The 24524-nt window shown below is 35.9% G+C and overlaps 1 protein-coding gene across 1 annotated transcript in view; it reads left to right on the top strand.

Annotated features, from left to right (window-relative positions):
• The first annotated feature begins 3399 nt into the window (after nucleotides 1-3399).
• LOC146729621 (atrial natriuretic peptide receptor 3-like) overlaps nucleotides 3400-24524 on the top strand; it is a 26537-nt gene continuing 5412 nt past the window's right edge. The window contains exons 1-2 of the mRNA XM_085495015.1: nucleotides 3400-4156; nucleotides 24001-24332. Coding sequence (XP_085351141.1) covers nucleotides 3400-4156; nucleotides 24001-24332 — 1089 coding nt within the window. The remainder of the gene's footprint in view (nucleotides 4157-24000; nucleotides 24333-24524) is intronic.

Here is a 24524-nt window from a genome sequence, read left to right as displayed (position 1 = left end):
TTTGCATTTCCGTACCCCTCTCATCAGCATTCACGATTTCAAACTCAGGGGCTTCCTCAAATATATCTCCTTCATTTTGTTCTTCGCGTAAAGCTCCGCGTTTCAGTCTGTTTACATGAACTATATTTTTAAATATTTTCCCATCGCATACGCGTTGCAATCGAAAGTTCACGGGAGATACTTTTTCGAACGTGCGATATGGGCCGTGCCACCGATGTTCTAGTTTTTTACTCAATCCCGATGTTGCTTTAGGCGTGTACAAATAAACAATATCCCCAACTTGGAACGTACTTTCTTTCGCTCTCCTGTCAAAATAATATTTCATTTTTTCTTGATTAGCCTCAATGCATTTTAAAGCAGTCTCATGGGCATACATACAATTCAATACCACAAAAAAAACGGTAAAAAAAAGATAGAAAAGCAAGCAATACATTACATTACTGAGCAATAGGGTTAGGGTTCTGGAAAAGAGTTCAACGTCCTCATGAGTTACACAGTGTCAGTTACAGTGTCCAGCGAGCAGTTCTCTAAGCAATACACAGATAGCTAAAGTTCTAATTCAAAGTCTATATAGCGTCTTCTTCTTTCGTCGCGTTAGTCCGGGGTCGTTCTTTGTCATCTTCTTGTCTTTAATGTCGCTCAATTCTTAATTATACAGTCCTATCCGGTACTGGTCCTTCCGAAGGGGTTCTGAAATCTTCATCTCTTCAGCGTTGTACATCGGTGCCATACTGGTAACGGTGTTAGTCGTCGAGCGCGGTTTCTGAGTCGTCTCTGCCACGGAGCTGTTAGTTCGGTTCACAAGAAAGACACCTCTTCGTCATTTCACTTTTCTTCACAGGATGATTTTTGTGTTGAACACAATGCCCAAGGGTTATCCACCACGTGTGATAGGTATTTTTGATGGTTAAAAACCTTTCACTTAGGTAACCGGGATTCGGTCGTTTCCACGCTAGGCTGACAAAAGACACACACAAGCTTCTTTCATGTTCCCAAAACGATTCTCTGCCAAGTCCCTGGTTTTCACCCGAGACAGCATTAAATCCATCTTTATTTCTTGTCACCCCTTAACCAATTACAATCAGTATAAGAGACTCCAAGGCCTTGCCTTCCAACAAACAACCAATCACATGAAAGTTTTACACATCATAATCAATTAATTACTCGTCAAGCTGTCTAGAGAAAACATTTCTATACATTGTCAACACTAACTAATATTGATGGGGTAATAATCTCGCACTAACATTCCACCAAGATACTACCTTTTTTAAACTCGCAAACAACATTGGTTTAGAATTACAGCTACTGTCTTGTATCTTAAAAACTGCAGAGTCATAAGATGTTTTTGGTTGATTTCGACCAGCTCGCCATCTGGTCTTGTCATTAACCTTTATCAGTATATGTCATGACAACCACTGTCAAACTGACTGAAATATAAATCATGATAGTACTAATACATCGTCACAAATAATACCATTACAAAAAAGCGAGCCAGAGTGCATCATGTTATTAAAACGTTGAATGACACTTATCTTATTTACATGTCCTGCCGTCACCCCCTGATGAACAACGAACAGTAATTCAACATTGATCAAGTAATCAGCGCACTGTTGCCTCTAAGTGTAGATGTACAATCTTTAATAAAATGTAAATGAAAAGACTACTCTTAAGCAAACGAATGCTAACTTGTTGTAATATGTGTAGCGAAGTAATCCAAACGTGTAGCTTACATGGCCTCTGTCGGCGTATCCTTTATAAGTGTAAACCTGCTTTTACAGAGTGATGTTGGCACAGTACTAGTATTTCATTGATATGAACGAATACTTTCCATACTAACAGATGAAGTGAACAGTTGCTAGGAGATTGTACGTCAGATCTTGCACCTCGAAACATTTTTGGGTTGTTGTCATAATTTCAGATAAAGTAAATAAAACCAGTTTTCATAATAAATATCAATTTTTAGCGACAACTAGCAACAATATAATCACGACTTTAGTCCTGCATCAAAATTGAAGATATAAACTGAAGTGTCGGAGATGTTGTCTCTATAGATCTAAGCTGTGAGGGCGCTGTGTTATTATGCAGAATTAGTAATACCGATAGCAAAACTATCGATTAATAACTAAGTACACAAACCACACGAATGCCTGCATATACGTATCGTAATAGCGTTAGTTAAATGAACTCTATTTTATATCATCGGATAATTGGTAATATCAAACCAGATCTAAATTATCTCACCATTGACATCTGAATTATAAATTTATTTATAGAAAGTGCTTGAAAAATCACCCCCACTTGATCGTTAATGATATCATTCAGACGTCGTGACAGCATTGGGGAGTCGTGCTGACGGGTACGTTGAAGCAGTAATAGTGTCATTCTCCTCAAAGCACTACTGCACATGTGTTTACATAGCTTGCCCTATTTGACTTCTGCGTCGAAATGTTGACTTGACATCGCCATCATAATGCACGTGGAAATGTTCATTTCGCTCTGAGGTCAGAGGTTATAGTGAACACATTATATAGCACACAATCTATAGCCAGGCAGGGCGTCTAAACGAGCGAATTGTGAAAGTATTTAATTCTTCGTTTCAAAGACCTCGTCAATACTGCCCGCGGTTACGATTAGCATAGCCTATAAATCGGTGTGGGTGGAAATATAAAATGACTTTTAATTTAACAGAAAGATTCGCTGAGACGACAAACAAACAAATCGTCACCGCTCACCAAAACATAAATAAACAGGCTATGGTAAACTAGATTATCGCACAGTTGAATTGTAGTACTAATTGCGTTTCATGTGAGTGAAAAAAACAACAAATAAATGAATAAATAAATAAACGAGGAGAATACTGCGGGGTAATCTGTACTGCGCATGTGCACAAGTGCCTTTGTGGCTCATTGATTCACTCCTTTGGGGAAAACAAGACCGAGCCATTGCAAATGGTGTATTCGCTTAGGTGTACCGTAAGGTGAGTTAACAGCTGCATGTATGTGAAAACAAATATTATTCAGTACTGTGGTAACGAGGAGATGTCATCCGCTGAGTAATGTTTTGGTATACCTAATGATCCAGTATGATCGAACGATAATTGCCGTCTTCCGTGTACCGACGTAGAATTGTCACATAAAAGGAGGCGTGTGTACTTAATCATTTCTTTGAGTCGGTCATATCTGATTATATGACAAAACGGTGTTTGGTGCACTCCAATTAGAATGTCGTTCGCAGTATGCATTACATGTTGTATACATCGGGGTAAAATGACATGTACTGCGGCTTCGCCCGTTGCAGCACTGACTTTGCAACGAAAGTGGGGAACATAACTGTGCGAACGTTTCTTCTGAAGAGTATTATCTTCGCGTTGTATGACTATTTCACGTTATTTTCACCAAAATGGGCCACCAATTATCATTCTGGATGTTCTTCTCTGTGATTGCGATGTTCGAAACGGACTACGCTTTCAGTGGAGTACTGGAAAGCACCGAAAGTGAAGTAATTGAAGTTCAAATGGCCGTCATTCTTCCAAAAGACACTGACACACCGCCGGAAATTCGACACTATCCGTACAGGTTTGAAATGGTGTGTCCCGCGATCGACATCGCCGTTGAAAGCATTCTGCTGCAGAGTACATTTTTCGGAGAACGAAATGTTAACATCACTATCCGAAAGGTCGATTCAGGATGTTCCAATGCCGTAGCCCCCATCCGTGCCGTCGAATTTATCACAGAGCGACAGGTGGACGTATTTCTCGGACCAGCGTGTGACTATGCCGCTGCAGCCGTCGCCAGATTCGCCGCGCACTGGGCCATACCTTTCCTGACGACTGGCGCTAAAGCAAAAGAATTGGGCATGAAAAACTTAGACGATTTTCGCACATTGACTAGAGCACACGGACCGTTTTTAAAAATGGCCGAATTCATGATGGAAATCTTAAGAACTTTTCAATGGAATACAACCGCAATTATTCACAATGACAAAGACGTTTCTCTATACAGAGACTGTTGGCTGTTCGGTGGTGCTCTTTTTCATTTATTTCAACGAGCTGGATGGTACGATGGAAAGACGTTCGCTGGGTACCAGAAATTCGAAGAAGAAGACGACACCGATTACAAAGAAATCCTCCAAGACGTCGTAATACCAAACGGGAGAAGTAAGTAACATCAGAATATTACGGACGACGTATCTAAACCGTCCAAACAATGCGTTGTATACATACATCACGTACTTTGTAAACTTACTTTCCCCCTGCGAAGTCTGTGAATTCAGTCAATTCTTCGTGTTTGACACTTTGCTCCATGCAGTAACAGGCACGCGGAATGTCCCCATATGTAGCGTAGATTCATCGCAAAATTGTAAGTGTCCTTATACCTCCCCGGTGACATCATGATAGCTACTAAGTACTTCACTGGCGATCTGTTCAAGTAGGCCACGGCATTGAGTACATCTAGACGCTTAGTAGGCAAACTAATGAGAGACCAGGAAACTCGAAGTCCCTGTAAAAGGTTTAATGTCGTATCATGAATACGACAATGATAATTGCCACTTGCAACTTATTCAATATATCATAACCAAATAAGACGTTTTAGTGACTGCAAAGAGTCGGTACCTTTCCCTAAATACTTTGAGACGTCGAGTTAAAGAAAACAAAATGTGTGCGCAACAATCTCGTATAATTGACCTAGATTTTCCGCGAGCTTTTTATTGAACACGAAACGCACCATGGCAACAAACCACTGCACGGTTAGCAATGATAAATCTTATTTTCAAACTGACAATTTCCTGTTTCATGCATTGTTATATAGCTATAGTTCGAATGACGTAATTAACTGGCTTTCAGAGTTGATTGATACTACGAAAAAACGTACAACGTTCTTATATAAAATACACCGCTCAAGCTGCCGAAGTCATACACTAGACTTTAATTTGAAACATCATTGAACTACAGTTAATTGTATACTAAATCACCCAAATTTTGATTGAAAAATACAATTTATTTCAACCAACCGCATATTATTAAACTCGATCATTATTTAAGAAAATTAATTTCGTCATTTCTAATGACGATCAAACTAGTCTCCATTTTACTACACTGTTTCGCTAATCAGAATAATGTATGATTAAAACAATATGCAAATGAGTACATTTCTATGCAAGGAATCGTTGCGTTGATGATATTCGTGTTCACCACGCTGCCCACACAGGATTAGAATTGAACCCATAGTATTTCCTCATAGCGTCTTCGTATGATTACCATTTATCAATTTCTAGATTAGATGAGGTCAAGTTCACCCCAGACGTGTAGCAATTAATGACGCCTTAATCTTATAAAGCGATTTCTATTATTCGCGTTTAGTGAGATAATATCCATTACCAACACAGCCAATTACCATCATTATATATGAGCTCCATACCCAGTACTAGTGTATTACTTGGTGTTTACGTACGCTGTAATAATTACTATAAAACAGCATAGCCATAGTCATCTGTCCACGAAGTAGTAGTCAATATAAGTCCCATAGCACGTGTTCTATACATTATTTCCCCCAAAAAATTAACGCCTGCTGCGCGATGACAATGAAACCCCGATCACATATTACAATATTCTCCTAAAGTTTCCTCCGATATGCCACTCGTTTAGTGTTTTCATATTTCAATATGACACAGCTGCAACAAGGTACATCAACAATAGACTCGGGTGTTACCGGCGGTTTTTAACTAGTATTGATCGAATTACTTATAAATTGCCAATCCGACAATCAATATTCGTTTAATATATCGAAACTTGACCTGATAAAGCGCAGTGTATTAAAACAAATCGGTTTATTGAACTGTTATCTGGTATACAGTAGACAAAATGGAAATTAAACTCTGTCCCTGAAGTTCAGCTGTGTTTTGTTTGTCATTGTTGCTCACGTGCTGTCTTTATTTTGGAGTTCAAATCGGTATGTACCTCACACAGTGCAACATAATTGCTGTATTATGATTCCACACTATTTGTAGAACGACAAAGTTAACACAACAAAAAATAATAATATTTGAGACAGGTTATGTATATGGCGTGCTTGTTTCAAGAAATGGACAATGGAATATGTTGCGTGTAGTAAACAAATGCATTAATGTACAAATTCCATTTCAGAAAGAAACGTCAAATGCACTTTCCGCTGTTGGTACTGTTCATTTCCAATTTGATATATTTATAAGTTATGATACAACAACGATTTTTTCTGCGTCGCAAATATTTTGATAAGAGGTGTGGTAGACCTCAATAAGCGAATCTTGCATACTTTAAGCACAGGAGAACATAACGAGTCGTATCTCGTGTGATTCGTGCTCAGATTACGGCACAGTGCATCGCAGTTGTACGCAATAGGAATAAAATGACAACCATTTCTCTACCATTGTAGTTCACTATATATCGCAGTTGTTATTCGAATTATACATCATTCACGGACGAATTCACCATTAAACATTCGCATTTTATCTTTAATTTAATATTTAAAATGTTTTCAAAAATTCATCACGAATATCATTACGTCTGCGATATATAACAAAATCATTCACGTGCGATTGTTTTCAGATTAGGTGCCCATAACTTTAGATTATCACGCCGGATTGTATTCGATTACAATGCAGCTCACGGAGTTCACAGTTAATTCCGCAAACATAGAATTTAAGTTTAAAAAATAAGATGTGTATAATAACATGACGGCAAACTGTAGTGGGCGTATTTATAAATACGCGTGGGCCGAGGGAATACGTCTTCGTCGACATAGAAACAATTACAATGTATTGTCAGAGCAGCAAGGACATGGCGTGATTTGCATTAACAATGTTAAAGCCAGTGTAATTAAAGTATATATTAAAAAACTGTATTTTACGATACGTTTAATAATTCGACTGACCTCTAGATATTGAATGCTTTTTCTAGTTCATGGTTTCTGCATTGCCAATGTTCAACTGCACTCAATTGCCCCAGGGGCAGACAAACCACAGAATTCAGAATTACTAAATAATCAAACGTGACCGTGACTATATTTATATCTGGTCGCCGCAACGGAAACAACTATATTATCACGCACGATTCAAGACACAGAGCGTTTCTTATGGTATATATGTAGGAACTCATGGACATAAAATATGTGCGATTGCGTATTCTTCAGTTTTGTCTACAAAATGTTAACATCGAATCTCTTCCTCAAGAGGAACATACTAATATATACCACCCATATTATTGGAAAAGAGTCAAATGAATGCACTGCTTGCGTAAAATCAGGATAATTTGCAAATCGATAAATTAACAATTTAATAAATTGTATTTATTACCGGTACCGGAATCCCGATATAATTTAGAATTCAATAACATTTACAAAACAGTAATCAGTCGGCTATAGTTTTCATAGTTTCGTTCTGTTTCCCGTGAAACGTGCACAATATGTCAAAAGCCGTCTGCTCTCTAAGATAGCATGTGTTGATCTGTACCAAAAAAACGTTTTTTTTTGTTGTCATGCAGTTAAGTATATACTCAAGTGTTTATGGATAAAAAAGTTGTTTCACTAACTGAAGAACAGATATTATTCTAAAATTATACTGATTTCAGAAAATATATGAACGTTATTTTTATGTACAAAATCGGCGTGTCTATAAAAAACGCATTATATATGTGAATACATACTTGCTTGATTAAAGCTTTGCAAAATGAGTGCTTTCTCAAAAGAAAATGCCACATTCATTGACAGTTCTATTAGACTGATCAAGGGAGCACAAATGTTTGAAGATAAAATTACCCGAGTAGCAGTCTGAGAGTACAATAACGCAAAAGAGCAACGCTACTTCAATAATTCATAGCCGTTGACGCTTCAAGGGGTAACGTAGAGATCTTAGATGTTTATTTCATATCAAATGTTAGCATTAACCATTGCGTATTTGATTTCAAATCTGCTTGCATGTTGTTAATTTCAGTTAAAATGAGTTAAACAAAAATGAACCTGAATCCAAACTTTAAAAATCTGTTATTGGCAGTGGCAACTGCCAGTGAGATAAAAAATAACACTGTATTATTTAACGCTTATCCCCGCCTTGAGGACATGCTGATTCTATTTTCAGTTCTGGAGTAGTATGTTAATCCAATGATATTAACCTCATTAAGCCTCCCATGCAGGTTAAACTTAATCTGTATGATCTATAATGACATATCGACGAACTTTTCTATATAATAAATAAAATGCAATTTAGATTGTAGTAGAGGTTTGCTCGAAAAAAATACTATTTTCGTAGAAGAATTGTTTCAAAACGGATAAAAATAAGTGTTTCATGAAAACTCATACACTATATGTGTTTTGTTATATACAACCTTCATGCGGACATATGACTGCTAAGTAAATAAATCCTACTGTGAATACTGTGGAGAAATTGGGAGCGATCCCATAGTTTTTCTTTCAAAAAAATGTAAAACATGAGAAATATAACATTCATATCAATATTGGATAACATTTTTTACTTTTAAATTTATATTTGTACATTTTCACCAACAAATTTTGTTACAATCAAATAATGAAATCTATAGGATGCATTACAAATTACAATGTACAAAAACGAGAGAACCTGCTGAGTAATACTCATTGTATTGATCATTCTGGTGTCAAAATAAAAAAAAAAACATATACGATAATTTGTATATTAATAGATGAAGTTACTTTTTTCAATAATCATGACATCTTAAGTGACTAACATTTTAAAATTGTTCTAAAACTATTTAATTCTATGTGATTTATTGATTTTTTAATATACATACATGCATTTAGTCATCAAAGCAATACAGGTTGTTAATTTTGACCACTGTTTTAAGTATGTCCTATTTATAATGGGAATATTTTATTAAATTAATCACATTTAACTGCAGATTCTATAAATATAAAAAGTATATTTTGATTAACATGTGCTAAAATAAATTCTGTACTGCATCCATCAAAAATGAACCAACTCACAATAAACTAACCAGTCATTGGTTTTATTTGATATTTGAAATTGGCTGTTGACTTTCTGTAAATCATTAACATTTACATTAATCGTATGAAGAGTTGTATGTTACATAGGTATAAGCAGTGAGACAAACCGAGCAAAGTAATACACATGGAAATCGTATTAGTCAGGAAATACAGTTTTAGTAAGGGCGACATAAATTATTCACTTAAAGTAAGATAAAAATTAACATCGTTACATATTACAATCATTGAATGAACTTTACTTCAATCAAACGACTTTTGATAAAAAAATAAATAAAAACATGACATATATAAAATGACATAGATTATACAATACAAAAGATTTTACATTTGTTTCATATCAACTATTTTTGCTTTGCTTGATTTTATTGTTTGTTCGCACTAGTTTATACATTGTATTCACCATTATGCTAGAAGATACATAGCTATTAAAATCAAGACGAAATTTACATTAAATCATGAGTGAATCCTCATTAAATTAAACGCACATAAAAAGCATATCAATTTATACATTCTAAAATAAATGTCACCAATTCTAAGGTCATTGACTTCAATTATTGTTCTACGCTATGACAGAGCGACCACTTGTGCACCACATGACATGGCTTATATGTTGAGTCACGTATAAATAATACGATCGAATACGTCAAGTGACACACCTAGTATGCGAGATTTTATGTTAATATTTTAAACAATATAGATTTAATGCCAGATTACATGGTTAATGTGGAATGTATCATAGATGATATGTCGAAATGCATGGTTAATATGTAAGATATCATAGCTTATATGGAAGGTCAAGGGGTTAATATGTTGGATCATTCGATCACATGACAAATATTATAAAATTGTATATCATGCATTCACGAAGCTATACATGCGTTTTAGTTTGAATGCAACTATAATGTGGCAGCTGTCTAGTTGTTAGGATAATCCATGATGTCGTCATCCAGTTCTTATAACACAAACACATCGGCGTTTCATCGTGTTCATTGAATTCGATTTGGGCAATCGTATCACGCAAACATTAGCGAATAAAACCCGCGTGGCTGAACCTAGGGTCAGCTAGTGTTTCAAAGGACTCAATACTCTAATTGCACGGGCATTGATAAACGATTGAATAAATGACCATGTCTATGAATTCTAATTCAATAATGAAGTTAATGAGTAAGAAGAACACGCACTGCATACACATTATGCACACTTCCCTAAATCGTATATTAAACAAGTGTACTGCGTTCTATATACATCCTCTACGTCCTAAACTGAAACAAAAAATGTGGATAGCTGTCAATGAAGCTACGTATATCATACTGGATGATTGACATACTACACAATTAAATTCAATTAAGGATATATTGTAAATATAAATATAAAGCTCTAAAAACTACTTTTAATAAATGTGTGTATCTAGTTGTTCGCGGTAGTCGCACGTGTGATTGATCAACGCTAGTAAACAATTGGACAATTAGTATTTAAGTCATGAATTATCACATTTTAATCTAAAAATGTGTTTGTAAAAAAACAAATAAGTAAATCACACCAAATTTTGGCATGATACAATGATTTGTTATAAAATAATTTCACTTAAAATTTTCAATATTCTGACATTTCACAAATCCTCATTACAAAGAACCAAATATTGTATTCGATCATTCAATGTATAAACAGTGTCTGTAATATGGTAGGGCAATTCATAATTAAGAAACCATAGCAACCCAAAACGGTAATAATTGCAGATATCAAATTGTGTCGGAGATGGAATTATCACTTCAAACCCGGACAGAATATATAGTTTTGAAGAATAATATAACACATGTAAATTGTTATTATACTTTAAAGTAAAATGTTGTAGCGTGGCTGAGCAACGCTATATTGTTGGAAAGCGTGAAAAAAACAGTTGTTAATTTAAGAAAATAGTGTTTTTATTATTTGCATGGTTCGGTGGCCATCTTAAATTTTGTAATTAACAGATATTGACCAATTATTCGTGATATGTATATTCTCGGACAAAATACATGCAACCTGTGCTACAATGATTGTATCCGACAAGGAATCTCACAGATATATTACACGACCAAATAGGTCATGCAACCTCATTAATATGCATACATGTAATGTCTCAAGCAGTATTGCAAATTATGCAATTATTTGTTAATGTACTAGACTGATACATATGGTCATGTGATCTCTTTTATAAATATACTATTCCGAGCATTGTAAACAATAGGAACATGCAACAAATGTTATAAGGAAGGCATTGAACACGAGATATGACGAATATACGAGATTACCATATCTACTCATTTCACCTCATTATTATGCATAACTGTTTAATATGGTTCAGGGGATATTTGGTATGATAGCTCGTTGTTCATGAACTAGCCAAACCATTCATGGTCCATTACTCACCATGATCGCAAATTCAATCAACCAATTTAATCAGGTTTGTAAATTTATTCAGAGACTTTCCGTTTTAGCCTGAAAGCTGTAATTGCTGCTTTGCAGCCATATTTGATATTTGAAACTTGTGGCTGATTCTATATGAATTATATGGTCGTGAGTGATATCAGCTTCAGGTCAAAGTAATGGCGGTATACGCATTTTAGTGACTCAGTCGTATGAAGTTTTTTATCACTGCACCTGAGCAAACAAACGACAGCCTGCAAATTTCTAAAATATGAATTAAATGGAAGGATAGATAATGGGACAATGGAGACTCATAAACGGAATTGGAAATATCAATAATTATTGATTGTTGTGATATGAACCTTAGTATATACTTTGTATAATTACATCCTACAGGAAACATTTTGGATGGTACATTTATCGTATTTTATTTTCTGTATTTCCGTGTTTATGAAGTATACTATTTATGTAATGGCGTATATCACTGTAAACGCAATACCGTTCCATTTCACTCGGTCAATTCCACGATAGAGTTTTAACCCTAGTTACAATTCGACTTTTATGACCATTCATGCAGCTTAGTTAATCACCTCACTCGTACATCCAGATTAGCATGATACTGGAAGTAAGCAGGCTGAATTGAATATTTTAACCAGGATCAAAAAAAAATATACTCTAACGAAGATTGTGACGGTCGTTTCTCAATTATGAAAACAAATAAATGATTACTAGTAGAAAAATGAAGTGGGGATCATAATCACAAGATTTATGCAATCTATTACAGATTAACTAAAAAAACAAATATTGATGTTGAATTAATGTTTATTATTCGCAGTCGCATACATTATGACTTTAACTTAATACTCCCAATTCCACGATAATACTGATTCTGGCATACAACGCGGTCAGAGTATATTATCCACGTATATTTGAATACAACACGTATCCTAAATTATTATATCACAGTTTAAAACACGATGTTGAGTTTGTAGTTTGAGGCCATTCAAAAGGACAACAACTAATACGTCTATCATTCAGTGAGAATTCCATTGTTTCGATTCAGTTGCTAGGCTACATCTTCGCTATCAATTGCATACCTGTAGGCAGACTTATTACCCATGGATACAATTTCCTCAGCTGACAATGGTTGCATCGCAACACATATACAAAACTCTAGTTTGGTCAAATTGCACAATCACGGAGGCGTCACTTACTTATATTGTGAATGTTAATGAGAAAACTACATGCCACGCGGAGCTCGGATGTAATTGACCGGATTGAAACTGGCTTGGATTTCAGAACGTGAAAAAAAAATCATGCTGGGTTTGATGAATAAACAAACCATGCAAACGTAGGTAAACAATGTAAATTGTTGATTTAAACACAACGAGTTTGTCACTGTCTCCCAGCTATTGTCCAGTAACTGAGCTTCACGTGGTACATCGCATGGTATTATAGACCGGCAACTGTTTTTTATATTGTACACAAACAAAATGTGGGATACATACAGAAAGATTATATTTACATGTGCTGATATCGATGATGTTTACCTGCATTCAAATTTACAAATGGATACCTAACTGAACTCACGGTGATTACTTGGTTTAACAGAACAATACACAAAATCTCGGTTTATTGTATTTGCGACCCATCAATCAATCTTTTCTTGCGCCTTTAGACTATTATTAGAAGTCTTGTGACATGGACATCCACGCCAGAAAGTCTTGAAAGACGAACCTTAAACTACTGACCCCCAAAACAAAATATTGTCATGACAACGAGTGCGCGACTTTATATCATGCTATTTCGAGGCTGAATATGATGAGTCACATTTTTCTTCTGTACTACGTATTCTCGGTGTCTTTATCTCCATCACGTGACCATCTCCTATCCATTCCATCATTGAGATTAATTCCCATAATGCGTTGCTCTTTAGTAAATGAGATACGGCTCTTGCATTGTATTCGCATTTACAGAATGCAGCTTTTGTTAAGTTTAGATCGGTAATTAGGTTGCCATGGTGACGTGTGTATTACACAGTTAAAAAAAATGGTTGGATTGGAGGAAAGAAGACCTCATAGTTCACGTAGACAAAATTATCCGTCAAAATATGTTCAATATTTTACATAAATTCAATGGAAAACGCCAATAATAACTGCTTTAGATTCGGGGGAACGCATTATAAAGTTGTTTCCCAGAATGCAATAATAAAGGCATCAATGGGCCTAACCAAGCAATCACAGTCAACTAATCAATCAATGCAAAGTTTCGATATCTTATCGATTATAAAGGTATACTTAGTTTTGTAATGATTGAAAATGAGGGAGAATCATCACGACTCTTATCGAACGTAAAACATTCCAGTTAAGTGGGAAACTATGACAAACTATACGCATGCGCATGGTGTTATATTTTGAATACATTCCAATTTGTGAGCGCGTAATCACGACATTGTTGAAACTTCATTCGCATACGCGAGCGACATCCATGTACACCTATCACTGCTAGTTTACCCTATTGTGATTGAGAAATATGGCTATTTTGTAGCCGTCATATATATTTACGTTTTATATATTTGTATTTCAAACCCTGGCCGCGAAAACAAATTACCACTAGAAGTTGAATTTGAAATGACATCGTAAATATATTTGGCCTAATATCTGACACTACCACAATTATTAGAATTAATATATTTTTTGACAAAATTCCACGAAATACTGTGTAAAACCATCAACGTCTTCACACATATTTTTTGATAATCAGCGATGATGTCAAAGTTCAATCTGCTTGCATGGTCCAATCCGATTGCCGGTATTTTTATTTCATGGACATATAAACATTGTTACACTGATCTATTACACGGACTCCATGATATATGGGCAAAATATATCATCATTCCATCTAACGGATTTTTGAAATAATACGTTTAATCAGAAAACCAGAGAAAAATCTTTCCACGATTCTCAACAATATAACGGCTGCATTTAGATTGACAGAACAACACGTTTACAACTTTTATTATATGCTCTCGGAAGAATACAGACGTTTCAGACCATCACCGGCGGCTCAGTTACAAATGAAGTTACAAGGTGATTCAAAACTATGTAATTAGATTCTTGGCAAAATTAAATTGCTCTGTTTATTTGCAATTTTTAAAAGTCTAAAGTTGTTACCTATATGTTCACTCAATTGAGTGTCACTGGAGCGTGAACTGTATCAGGACGCCTAAACATTGAAGCAAGTCAATTTTATTGATGTCTTGTAGAAACTAATTCACGGGATTATGCCCGTTTTAATCATTTATTTGCAGTCGATTTAAATTTCTTTACCTGACACAGTTTCTCAGTGTTTGCGACAAATTCACAATTGTTTAAAACATTTGTTTGCGATTGGCTGTAGTCGTTGGGTACATGTTGTGACACAGTGTTAAACATTAGCAGACGACGTGAATTTGCCAGATCGAGGTGGTATATATCTTTATCTGACAAAATACATTGAATACAGTTTGTGTCATAAAATATGCCGCTAGGTTTAATTTTGTTTATACACTTTCGCAAAAAAATATAAATTATTCCAACTGAAATATGTTTCCCATTTCTGAAATAAAAAAGGATAATTAGCCTTGTGGGAATAAACAATGTGGCTCTGGAGATTCTAGTCACACTGAACGGCCAAGGCTGCTCAATTGTATGATTTTCAGTGATTGTATGATTGAATTATGACAGTAAATATATTTGTCAGAGGGGATCGCCTTACACATCTTTTGTGACGCATGGCTACGCATTCGTGTATATTGGATATGATGTAATGATTACATTTATATTCGACTGATTTTTCGTCTTGTCAAGTCAATAACAATTGCAGAATACATACTGTACGACATCCCTGTTGTACAATAACGATTATTATAACATCTTTCCAGAATATTTCCATAATCATTTAAAATTAAGTTCACGCGACAATCAATCGTTGTGAATCTGTGGAAATAAACTACCCCTATTAAGTACGATAAATAGGTCGATCATTTAATATTACATTCGTGTATCATGTTCCATATAGACTAATAACTGAGCATGCTATTCATTTTACAATTTGCAGCATAACATGTGTTCATGAGGAGAACTTCTGTACATTTACCTATTGTTGTATGTGGATTTATAAAAACAAAACACTGGTATTACATTACATGTTACACTTCTTTTACGTTGTCGATGTTGCGACCAATGCATAACTAACTATTAACACAAACTCCACAATCATATTTCAGTTCAAACACATTCATAATTAATGTAATAATTACATCCTGTCACGTGACCACGCACAAAAAATTGTTTTCACCGCAAATTATGCAATTTAGCCGTGAACACACCATAGGCTGTTCTCTGCAACTAGGAATGTCAAGACACATTGTTCGAAAGGTTTATCTAGCTGTTCCATTTTTTGTTTGCTCTTGTTATAGTTTTGTCTGGAAATTAATACACATAATTGATTGACTAAATATTCGTTACCATTTTTACACAATCATTCATTATAGTTATACTATACATGTAATACTACACATACGTTTAATTATTGAAATTGACACATTCAATCTCTTTTATAATATATAGTGTGTATTGATGTGAAAGAGACATTAATGATGTTAATAACATGTTTTAATCCCGGCAAAATATATTCATTATGTGAATTCGTTTTAATTCCGTCAGTGTCTCGTCACTACTCGGTATATTGTCATGAATTTGTTTTCGCGTATCTGTTAACCGACTTAATTAGTTGATTATTAGCTGAATTGCTGTGTTATGTCTGTCATCGTTTAGGCCTATTTGAAGTTTTGGACGGAACTTGGCTCAGTGATTTGGAACTAATTACCAGATAACCGTCGCGATTCTGACAGTTGGTATCCATAGTTATTAATGTAGTGAACGATTAATCAAAAGATGTGACGTATTCTGTACTTAGTGTGATTGGCTTTATGATTGAAGGTTACGCCCTAGAGTCTTTTACTGTTTTGTAATTGGTTAGAGTTTTGAAAATGAATAAAGAGTGTTTGAGTTGGTCTTGGCGAATACTCCACGACAGACGCAGTCGAGAGTCCAGTCCAGGGGCGAGCCTTGAGGCAGTCCAGTCTTGGGCGAGTCTTGGTTCAGCCTTGTGAGAGTCTTGGGGACTTTTCCCCAGGGCGCTGTGTCTTATAGAGTGCTCCAAAAGATCGACTAAGACGAGAGTTGAAACGTATTTCGTTGTGTGTGCCTTATTTGACTGTAAAGTTAAAGTGACTTTCCCGATCCCGTACCTCAAGGGGACGAGATATAGAGACGAGACGAGATTCCCCCCTGACAGTGTGGAGAACCCGAGAGTAGAAAGATTTCCCCCTGATAATATACTACGTGGCTTATGTTGTCACAGCGGATCGCAGCTTTATCTCACTGTGCATGTGATGCATTCTGTTTAACAGTTTCATAAAATCATTTTAAACAGTGTCTCTGATGCAGACCTAGTGTCCATCATTAGTGGAACAAGTATGTCGCCATGTATGTGCTAGCCCCATCCAGTAGGTCCTTTGTTGTCGATAGCCTTTGCTGGGCCCACTTTCAAGCGAAGATATTTGTAGCATAATGGCACTACATACTCAGATTGGGTTCCATTAAACAAAGAGAGCATTGCATTGAGGCAAGTGGGTTCAATAGTACCTTGATCTGTCAATGTTGTACAAAATAACTTTGAACAAGCAGAAAAGACGGAATTCCTTGTCTGCACTTTTTGGGAGACAGACTTCTTGCCATTTTTTTGAAGTAGTGTCAACCATAAAATACATTGAACAACAACAGGTTTGAACAGACATCACCAAGTACCTATGTGACAGACTTTTCTGATAAAGGTTATTGTACTGCTGAATGATATTGTAATAGTTGCTGTCACTATATCTACAACTTTTTTTTATCATGGATGGCACTGGCACCTTTTGAAATAAGCGGTCTGTAATCTGGTTGATGTTTTTTCATTTCATTTGATCACTCTATTTTCCAATGAAACAATTTTGGTTGTATTTGCCTTGTAGTATTCTTTTTATTTCGTCTTCCATTGCATCCATCAATGACAATGACAATGACATGGCATTGCAATATATATTAGATGGCGGCTATGGTGAAACTTCAGTACCTTTTTTAGGCATAGATCAATCAGTGATGTCACAAAGAACCTCTGAAACAGAGCTTTGGTTTTAGCTTCAAAAAAGCTGATGCTAACATCTTGACTTTGGATTTACTCTTCTACAAATATAATAAGTTTATCCAACTATGTCTCTCCAGAGAATGTAGAATTCACTTCAGGCAAGTTTGTTCAAGTTTTTCCTGTCCCTTTCTATTCTTGAATCAGTTGCCTCCGTGTGTTGTACACTTGCTGTGTATACTGTATTATTGAAAGCCTGCATGGCAAAGTTTAGTTCGAGAATATGGGCACAGAAACTGTCCAAACAGTTCTTTAGTGATAAGGCATGCCACTTCCTCTAGTCAAGTCACCTTAACTACATTAACGTTTGCCCAATGTCCAAGTCAGAACCAGGTCCAGTACTGCTTGACACGCTGAGCGGCATGACATTCATTCACACATTTCAAATACATTGTATGCTCTGTTTTCAAGGCCATACAAATTAGATGATTGGCATGTCCAGCAGCAGCAAATATGGGTGCATTCGGATTTGATTAGTTCATGAACAGTGCCTCGCATATATGGATAGTTCAACTACAGTTTGCATGTGTTTGAACTAATTTGTTTTTGGATAAGTCACACTGTTTTAGTCTGTGCTTTAACATTTTCTTCAATACTGTCTCATTTCTATAATGTGTCCAAGTCAATTAATCCGGCCTCCATTAGGGTATACAGTCTTTCATTTTTTTGCAGAAAGATATTAAAGCCTGATCCACCTTCAATGACATTTCCGGTCCACCTGTTCACAATATAATCTCTAATATGCCTTTGAGGCCACTTCCATCTATTAATGTTCCTACATCGTGCAGCAAATTCAGAAATGTGTGGAAGCATTCTCATAATAGTACAGTGTCTCGTATTTGACTGAGGTCTGGACCTCATGTAGGATTTTTGATGCTTTCAAGAAAAGTGCACTATGGCTTCTTAGATGCAAGCTTGCAAATATAATCTACAGTAAAGAATTTACACGTCTCGTCACAGGGTGAATCATTGGAAGAAAGACTATGGATGACTGTCCTGGATGATCAAGTTTTTTGTGTAGAACATACATCATTCCTTGGCTCTTTACTGTTGCTTGACTGAAGGGAAATGATATTTCCCACAATAAGCAATCTTGTGCCTACTACATTTAGAACTGGTAGTGGTCGAAATACTATACAACATCGCTCATGTACTCCACTATGGCCAATTTTGTTTGGTCAATGATATTTAATTAAAGTATTTTTTTCGTCTGAGAATCAAGCTATCGAATGTATTCTTTCCATCTAAGTATACAATTTTGTGGTCGACATAAACACCAAAATATTATCAGATATGTAAAAAGTACCTAAAACATCTGGAGCAACCGCAGAAGCCGTCTTTGCTTCAGACATTTGGACTTCTGAGTAGAAGAAGTAAAAACTCATCGAAGAGGGGCTGTCTAACAAAAACCTTGATCTGAAGTTATAGTGCATTTGGGTAGCTAGCCCGACCTGCAATGACATTATCACAGTCCATGGACGCAATGTTTGGACAATTGTTTGTCAAATGCTTTTCTTTTCTGATAGGTATCCTTTCCGACAGGAAGATAATCGAATACGCATGCTTTAAAAGTGTGATGGCAGTTTTTATATCGCTTTTGATGGATTTTGCCGACAGTTTCTATTATTGTTCTCTTGTCCTCTATAGTTTCCTCATCATCCTTAGTTGACATGTTGCTTTGAGTAATCACGTCGAATTATGGTAGTCTTCTTTCAACAATTCACAATATCATGAAGTCCTTCGCTCTGAGCCATAAATAAAGAATACCCGTAGTGTCGACCTAGTTAGGACTTTAGATATTGATTGCCGTCTGGAGCGGAATTAGTATCCAGCACGTATTCCTTCATCTCACTAACAAAGTTGATAATCTGTCAGTTGTTTCCTATCACTTTCTTCAATGTAGTCACATATCCCTATAAATGATTTTCTTGGTTAACTTTCTTCCACTTACTACCAGTCGCTGTCATGTGATACATTGTGCACATCTCAACCAGTGATCACATCCCACGAATGATGGTACAATGAGTTTACACACAAACATACCATCCTGGACAGTTGAAACCCATTTACAGTGTGACAGTATCTTATATTGGTTCTAACATAGCTACAGCACTGTTTTTGCTCACAACTACTTTGTACCAATAGAATAAGCAGTCTGTGGGAGAAAGTCTGATTATGATATGTTATGCTGTCACAGGTGTGAATTACAACTGTGGGATTGATTAGTTGTATACATTCATTTTGATATTTCGGAAATACTGTTATATGCAAGCAACAACTCGTCACACAAGTCAGTCGACTGTTTTGTGTTCTTGGACTTACATACAGTTCTACTGCAGTACATTCTATTTCTAATTTACTCAATTCAATTTGACATTTTACAATCGGGGGCTTTGCCTCTGAAAATTGTTATTCATAACACAACTACGTGAATAAAACTGTTGTTTGTTTTAGAGTTGCTGTTTTCCAGAAAGGATTTCTCAAACCTAGCGATGCTAATGGTGAATATGACATTTCAATAATGCATTATAATTCTCGGGGGCGGACATCCGGGAATTTTCTACCGCCTGGCAACCCTCGCGGTCAAAACAAAGACCAAAAACTCGCATAAATTGGTACTTTGCGATGGTTGTTGAGAGTCCCCTGAACAGTGTAACAAGATTAGCCCTACGTGTGTAACATATATGAATTTGGTTGTTCAGGATTACTTCAAAGTTGAGTTTGTGTTGTTTTCTCGAGTTGTCACCGGCTCTACCGGCGTTCCACAGCAGCGCGCACAGAGCCCATAGAAATACGTGGTACAGTGGTGCGCGTCTCAGTAGTAACGTAGAACGTCCGTGACGTAGCTTCGCCCCTGAGGATAGTTTTACCTCAGTGTTGGTATTCCCGGTCTAGCCACACCTCATTTGCCGGTTAACTTGCATGTCATGTGGGATTGAATTATTTCCACAACAAATACATACAAAATCTTCCTATCACTAAAAAAACGTTGGTGATGTTTGACATGTATCCCGACTAACTTATCTTTGACTTATATTAATATAATGCAAACTGAGTGGGGGGGGATATATTATAGAATAATGTAATATTAGTTTCCACTATAGTGATATCTAGCAATTTATACGTTTCTGTGGCAAAATAAACATAGTAGCTTTATGTGTAACATTTATTAAATAAGATATATTATAAATATTTTTCACTCTTAAAAAAGTGAGAATTGTTGAATTTAACATGACTAAATATATTATAGTCATTTTACACGTTGGATTACAGTTTTTATCGCTTTAAAACTATGAAGTTTGTTTATTTTATAGGCGAGTTTCAATAAAATTATCAGGAGATAGACATCCGGATAGGGTTGCCATGGAAACACCTCTAGAGATGTGGACTCGCACAAGCACATTGTATCCCCCCAATTTGTGTCTTCCCTCTTGATATTAGTGATTTTAGTATTAGTGAGATTTTTGCTCTCGGAGTTCCGTCTATTATGCATATAAATCCTGAGTCTGCTAATGGCATGTCGGATTTATGGTAAACCTATCTGCAAATTCACAAACGGTATCACCTTCACCATAACATACCATAACAATTAGTTATGAATTGAGGGCAATAAACGCACAGACCTTTGTTTCATTAACGACACTGTCGATACATCATATACGTGTGGCTGGAGCAAAAAATAAGCACCGCGATGAAAATGATAATGTCAAATTGAGGCTCATTTGTCAATCACACTGTGGCAAGGTTCTAACCTCAATTTCCAATAAAAAAATGCAGTATCTTTTCCCGTTGCCATTGACCACAATTGATTGGGGATTGATCGGTTGCAGTTAATGTTGTTGAACTCCACTTACTGTATTGTTTGTATAAAATAAATCCTAGTGCAAACACTGTAAAAACACACAAGTATTATCGCTTTCAGCCTGGAACACATACGCGGGGAAGTAATTAACCATTACTAGTATATTTATGTTGGGCGGTTTCCAACATTGAATAGTTTGAATGTAGAGACACCCGTGTTGTAGATCTCGCACCCCACATTTCCCATGTTTCACTGTTGTGTCGATTCATTTTCCAATCGTATATGAACAAAATTTAAACCGACACAAATTAGTGAATAAACACGATTGAAATTGATTGGGTATGTTGTTATTTCTAATTTATTACCGATTTAATAATCTGGTATATGTTCAAAGTCACAACGTTTATATCCCCAGTTTTGCATCTTTCAAACAACAATTCAAACAGCGAGATGTGAATAAATATGTGCGGGTCGCTAACTGTGCAACATGGCCGCCACGTATATGTGCGTGAATATTGAAACTGAAATTCTGCATCACGTAACAACACGGAACAAATATTGTTATTATTATATTTATTATTATAAGTTATACAAATCCTAGTAATTTGGTGTATATCCACCAGCGTTTGAAATTTCTAGTCATTAAACAAAATATTTATTTTTTTATGTTTATGTTTCAACCATATTGCAGTGATTCATATCACACTATAAAATTAAATAGATTTAATTGAACATTACAAATCATGACACTCTTCCCGTTTAATGTTGATTTCCAGAATATTTGCCAAAGACGTAGTGTTCATATACATTTGTTCACACTGTATTAACCGTGTATATATATGACAAGACATGCCTAAACAAAATGGCGTCATTTAATTCACACAGCTAATATATCGATCGAAAACGATCACTAGCTATTCAAGTGAGGCGTCCGACTGGAAACAAATTGGAATTGTCGGCGTATTCGTAAGAACGTGGATTAAATTGAATTGAAATCCAATTATTCGAATGCCACAGACAAAAACAACGTTAACAGTTTCTTGAAAAAATCTATTAAAAAGTCGTTGTTGGTAGAGGTCACTTTTTCGTTGGCTGGTTTGCATAATTTACATCCACAATAAATCTAGTTGTTAATGTATGAACTATTGCTATTAACACCTAGCCCCGACAGGTTTACCGGTTTGTATTTACACAACTAAGTGCGTTCATGTCTCGGTTACCGTCATCACCTTAGAAAATAGTGTAATTCCGTATAAATTACACGATGTTTCCATGCGTAACAATTTGAGCTTTAGAAAACTAGGCATTCTTCAAAATACACGTCCATCAATCATTCCATCACTGAAGCTTCACCTGTACACCTGTAGACTGTGAACCTATTCAGCGGGGAATTGATTGATGTATGATGCATAAGTGGTTTTCTCCTCTAATATTGGCAATCCGCCGCAACAACCCCGCAATTTGTGGATTAGCGATGCGTGACATGTGCCGAAAGGCCGCCATGTAGCAAGCATACTTGTATAACAATAATCACATGGTTGGTGAACTGCAGCCGCAACTTCATAGCACGCACTGCCTTGTTTGCCTTTGCCTTTCAATACGACATTGTTAATGTGTTTCTTTTATATTTAATTCAGATTATGACAATTTTTTTTATAAATAAGTTATGAAAAAAGTATTTGGTTCTAGACACAGTGTTACACAGAGTCGCTCACACAGTGTTACACATAGCCGTAACATATTATGTAAGAAAAGAGAAACCACCACGGTAGCCGTTAATAACACGAGATTTTGTATATAATTCACGATATATACACACGAGTCTGTATTAGAAATGGTTTCTGTAAAATCGAATGATAAACTCAACGTTCGTTGTGGTTTATTGACATTATATTGCGCAGACTTGATATCATTAGTAATCCTGATACATGTAAATAGTTTTTAACTGATTAACGACAAGGTACAAATGCTATACAGCTTCCAAGACGTTTTACTTGCTAGTACTGTAACATAAAAAATGGTCATGAAACGAGCAAGCAGCGATTATGAATACATGTAAATGTGAAGCAAATTCACATCGGTAGTTTTGCGTTGCGAGGTTTATTCGAGCAGTTTCTTGTTAGCGACACAGCTGAAAGAAACAAAATACTAAATCCAATTACCGTCGCACGCCCGGTTTCGCTTTCAGGGTAGACGGAACGTCCTATTCCACGAGTGAGCCACAGCAGAGGACAATATTTTCTTTTGGCGTCGTTTTCGTAAATCTGAAAAAAAAAATTCTCATGCATTTTTTTTATTTTTACTCCAAAATATATCGTGGTTTAGGTTATATTTTACTACGGCTTGAATAATTGAAAATACGCTTTCGACCGATCAAAATGACGCATTTAAACAATTGGAACGCTTGTATATTATAGATCGGTTTAGTTAATACATGTAGTATGTTTTCATACCATACAGGATTAAATCACATGTCGAAGTTAAAACTTCTACAATGTATGCTTGCATCAATCTAATTCATCTGAATAACAGTATGTATATTTGTATTGTCAGTTGTGGTGATATGTGCGTCTGGAGAGGCTGTCAGAAAAATCATGCTAGCCGCCCATGACCTGGGGATGACGAAGATAAACAAAGAAACTGGTCGAGCTGAATACGCCTTCTTTAACATACAACTATTTGACAGTGCCTACTTCGGAGATATTGGTTGGAAGAGAGGAGAGGGTGGTGATGGAAGAGATGAGGACGCGAAGGAAGCTTATCGTTCCCTGATGACTTTGACTTTGAGAAAGCCCGATACGACAGAATATCAAGATTTCGCCAGAGATGTGAAACAGCGAGCACTACAGGATTACGGATTTGACTACGATAAAGAAGGAGAAGATGTGAGTTAATTTTAATTGCTGTACAGATGCAGACACGTCACATAATTGGGGGTTTGAGCAACATAAAACAACATTTCAATAAGTCGCTCCATCTAGTGTCGATTTTTTTCTGTTACGTGTAATTATAACAAATATCTCAAAAAAGTATTTTTTTATAATGAAGAAAAAACACAAATCTATATAAAACTAACG

This window comes from Saccoglossus kowalevskii, chromosome 21 (genome assembly GCF_978046115.1).
Source record: "Saccoglossus kowalevskii chromosome 21, keSacKowa6.1, whole genome shotgun sequence".
NCBI lineage: Eukaryota > Metazoa > Hemichordata > Enteropneusta > Harrimaniidae > Saccoglossus > Saccoglossus kowalevskii.
Note: the sequence above shows the minus strand (reverse complement) of the source record. Positions and strands in the feature narration are given on the sequence as shown.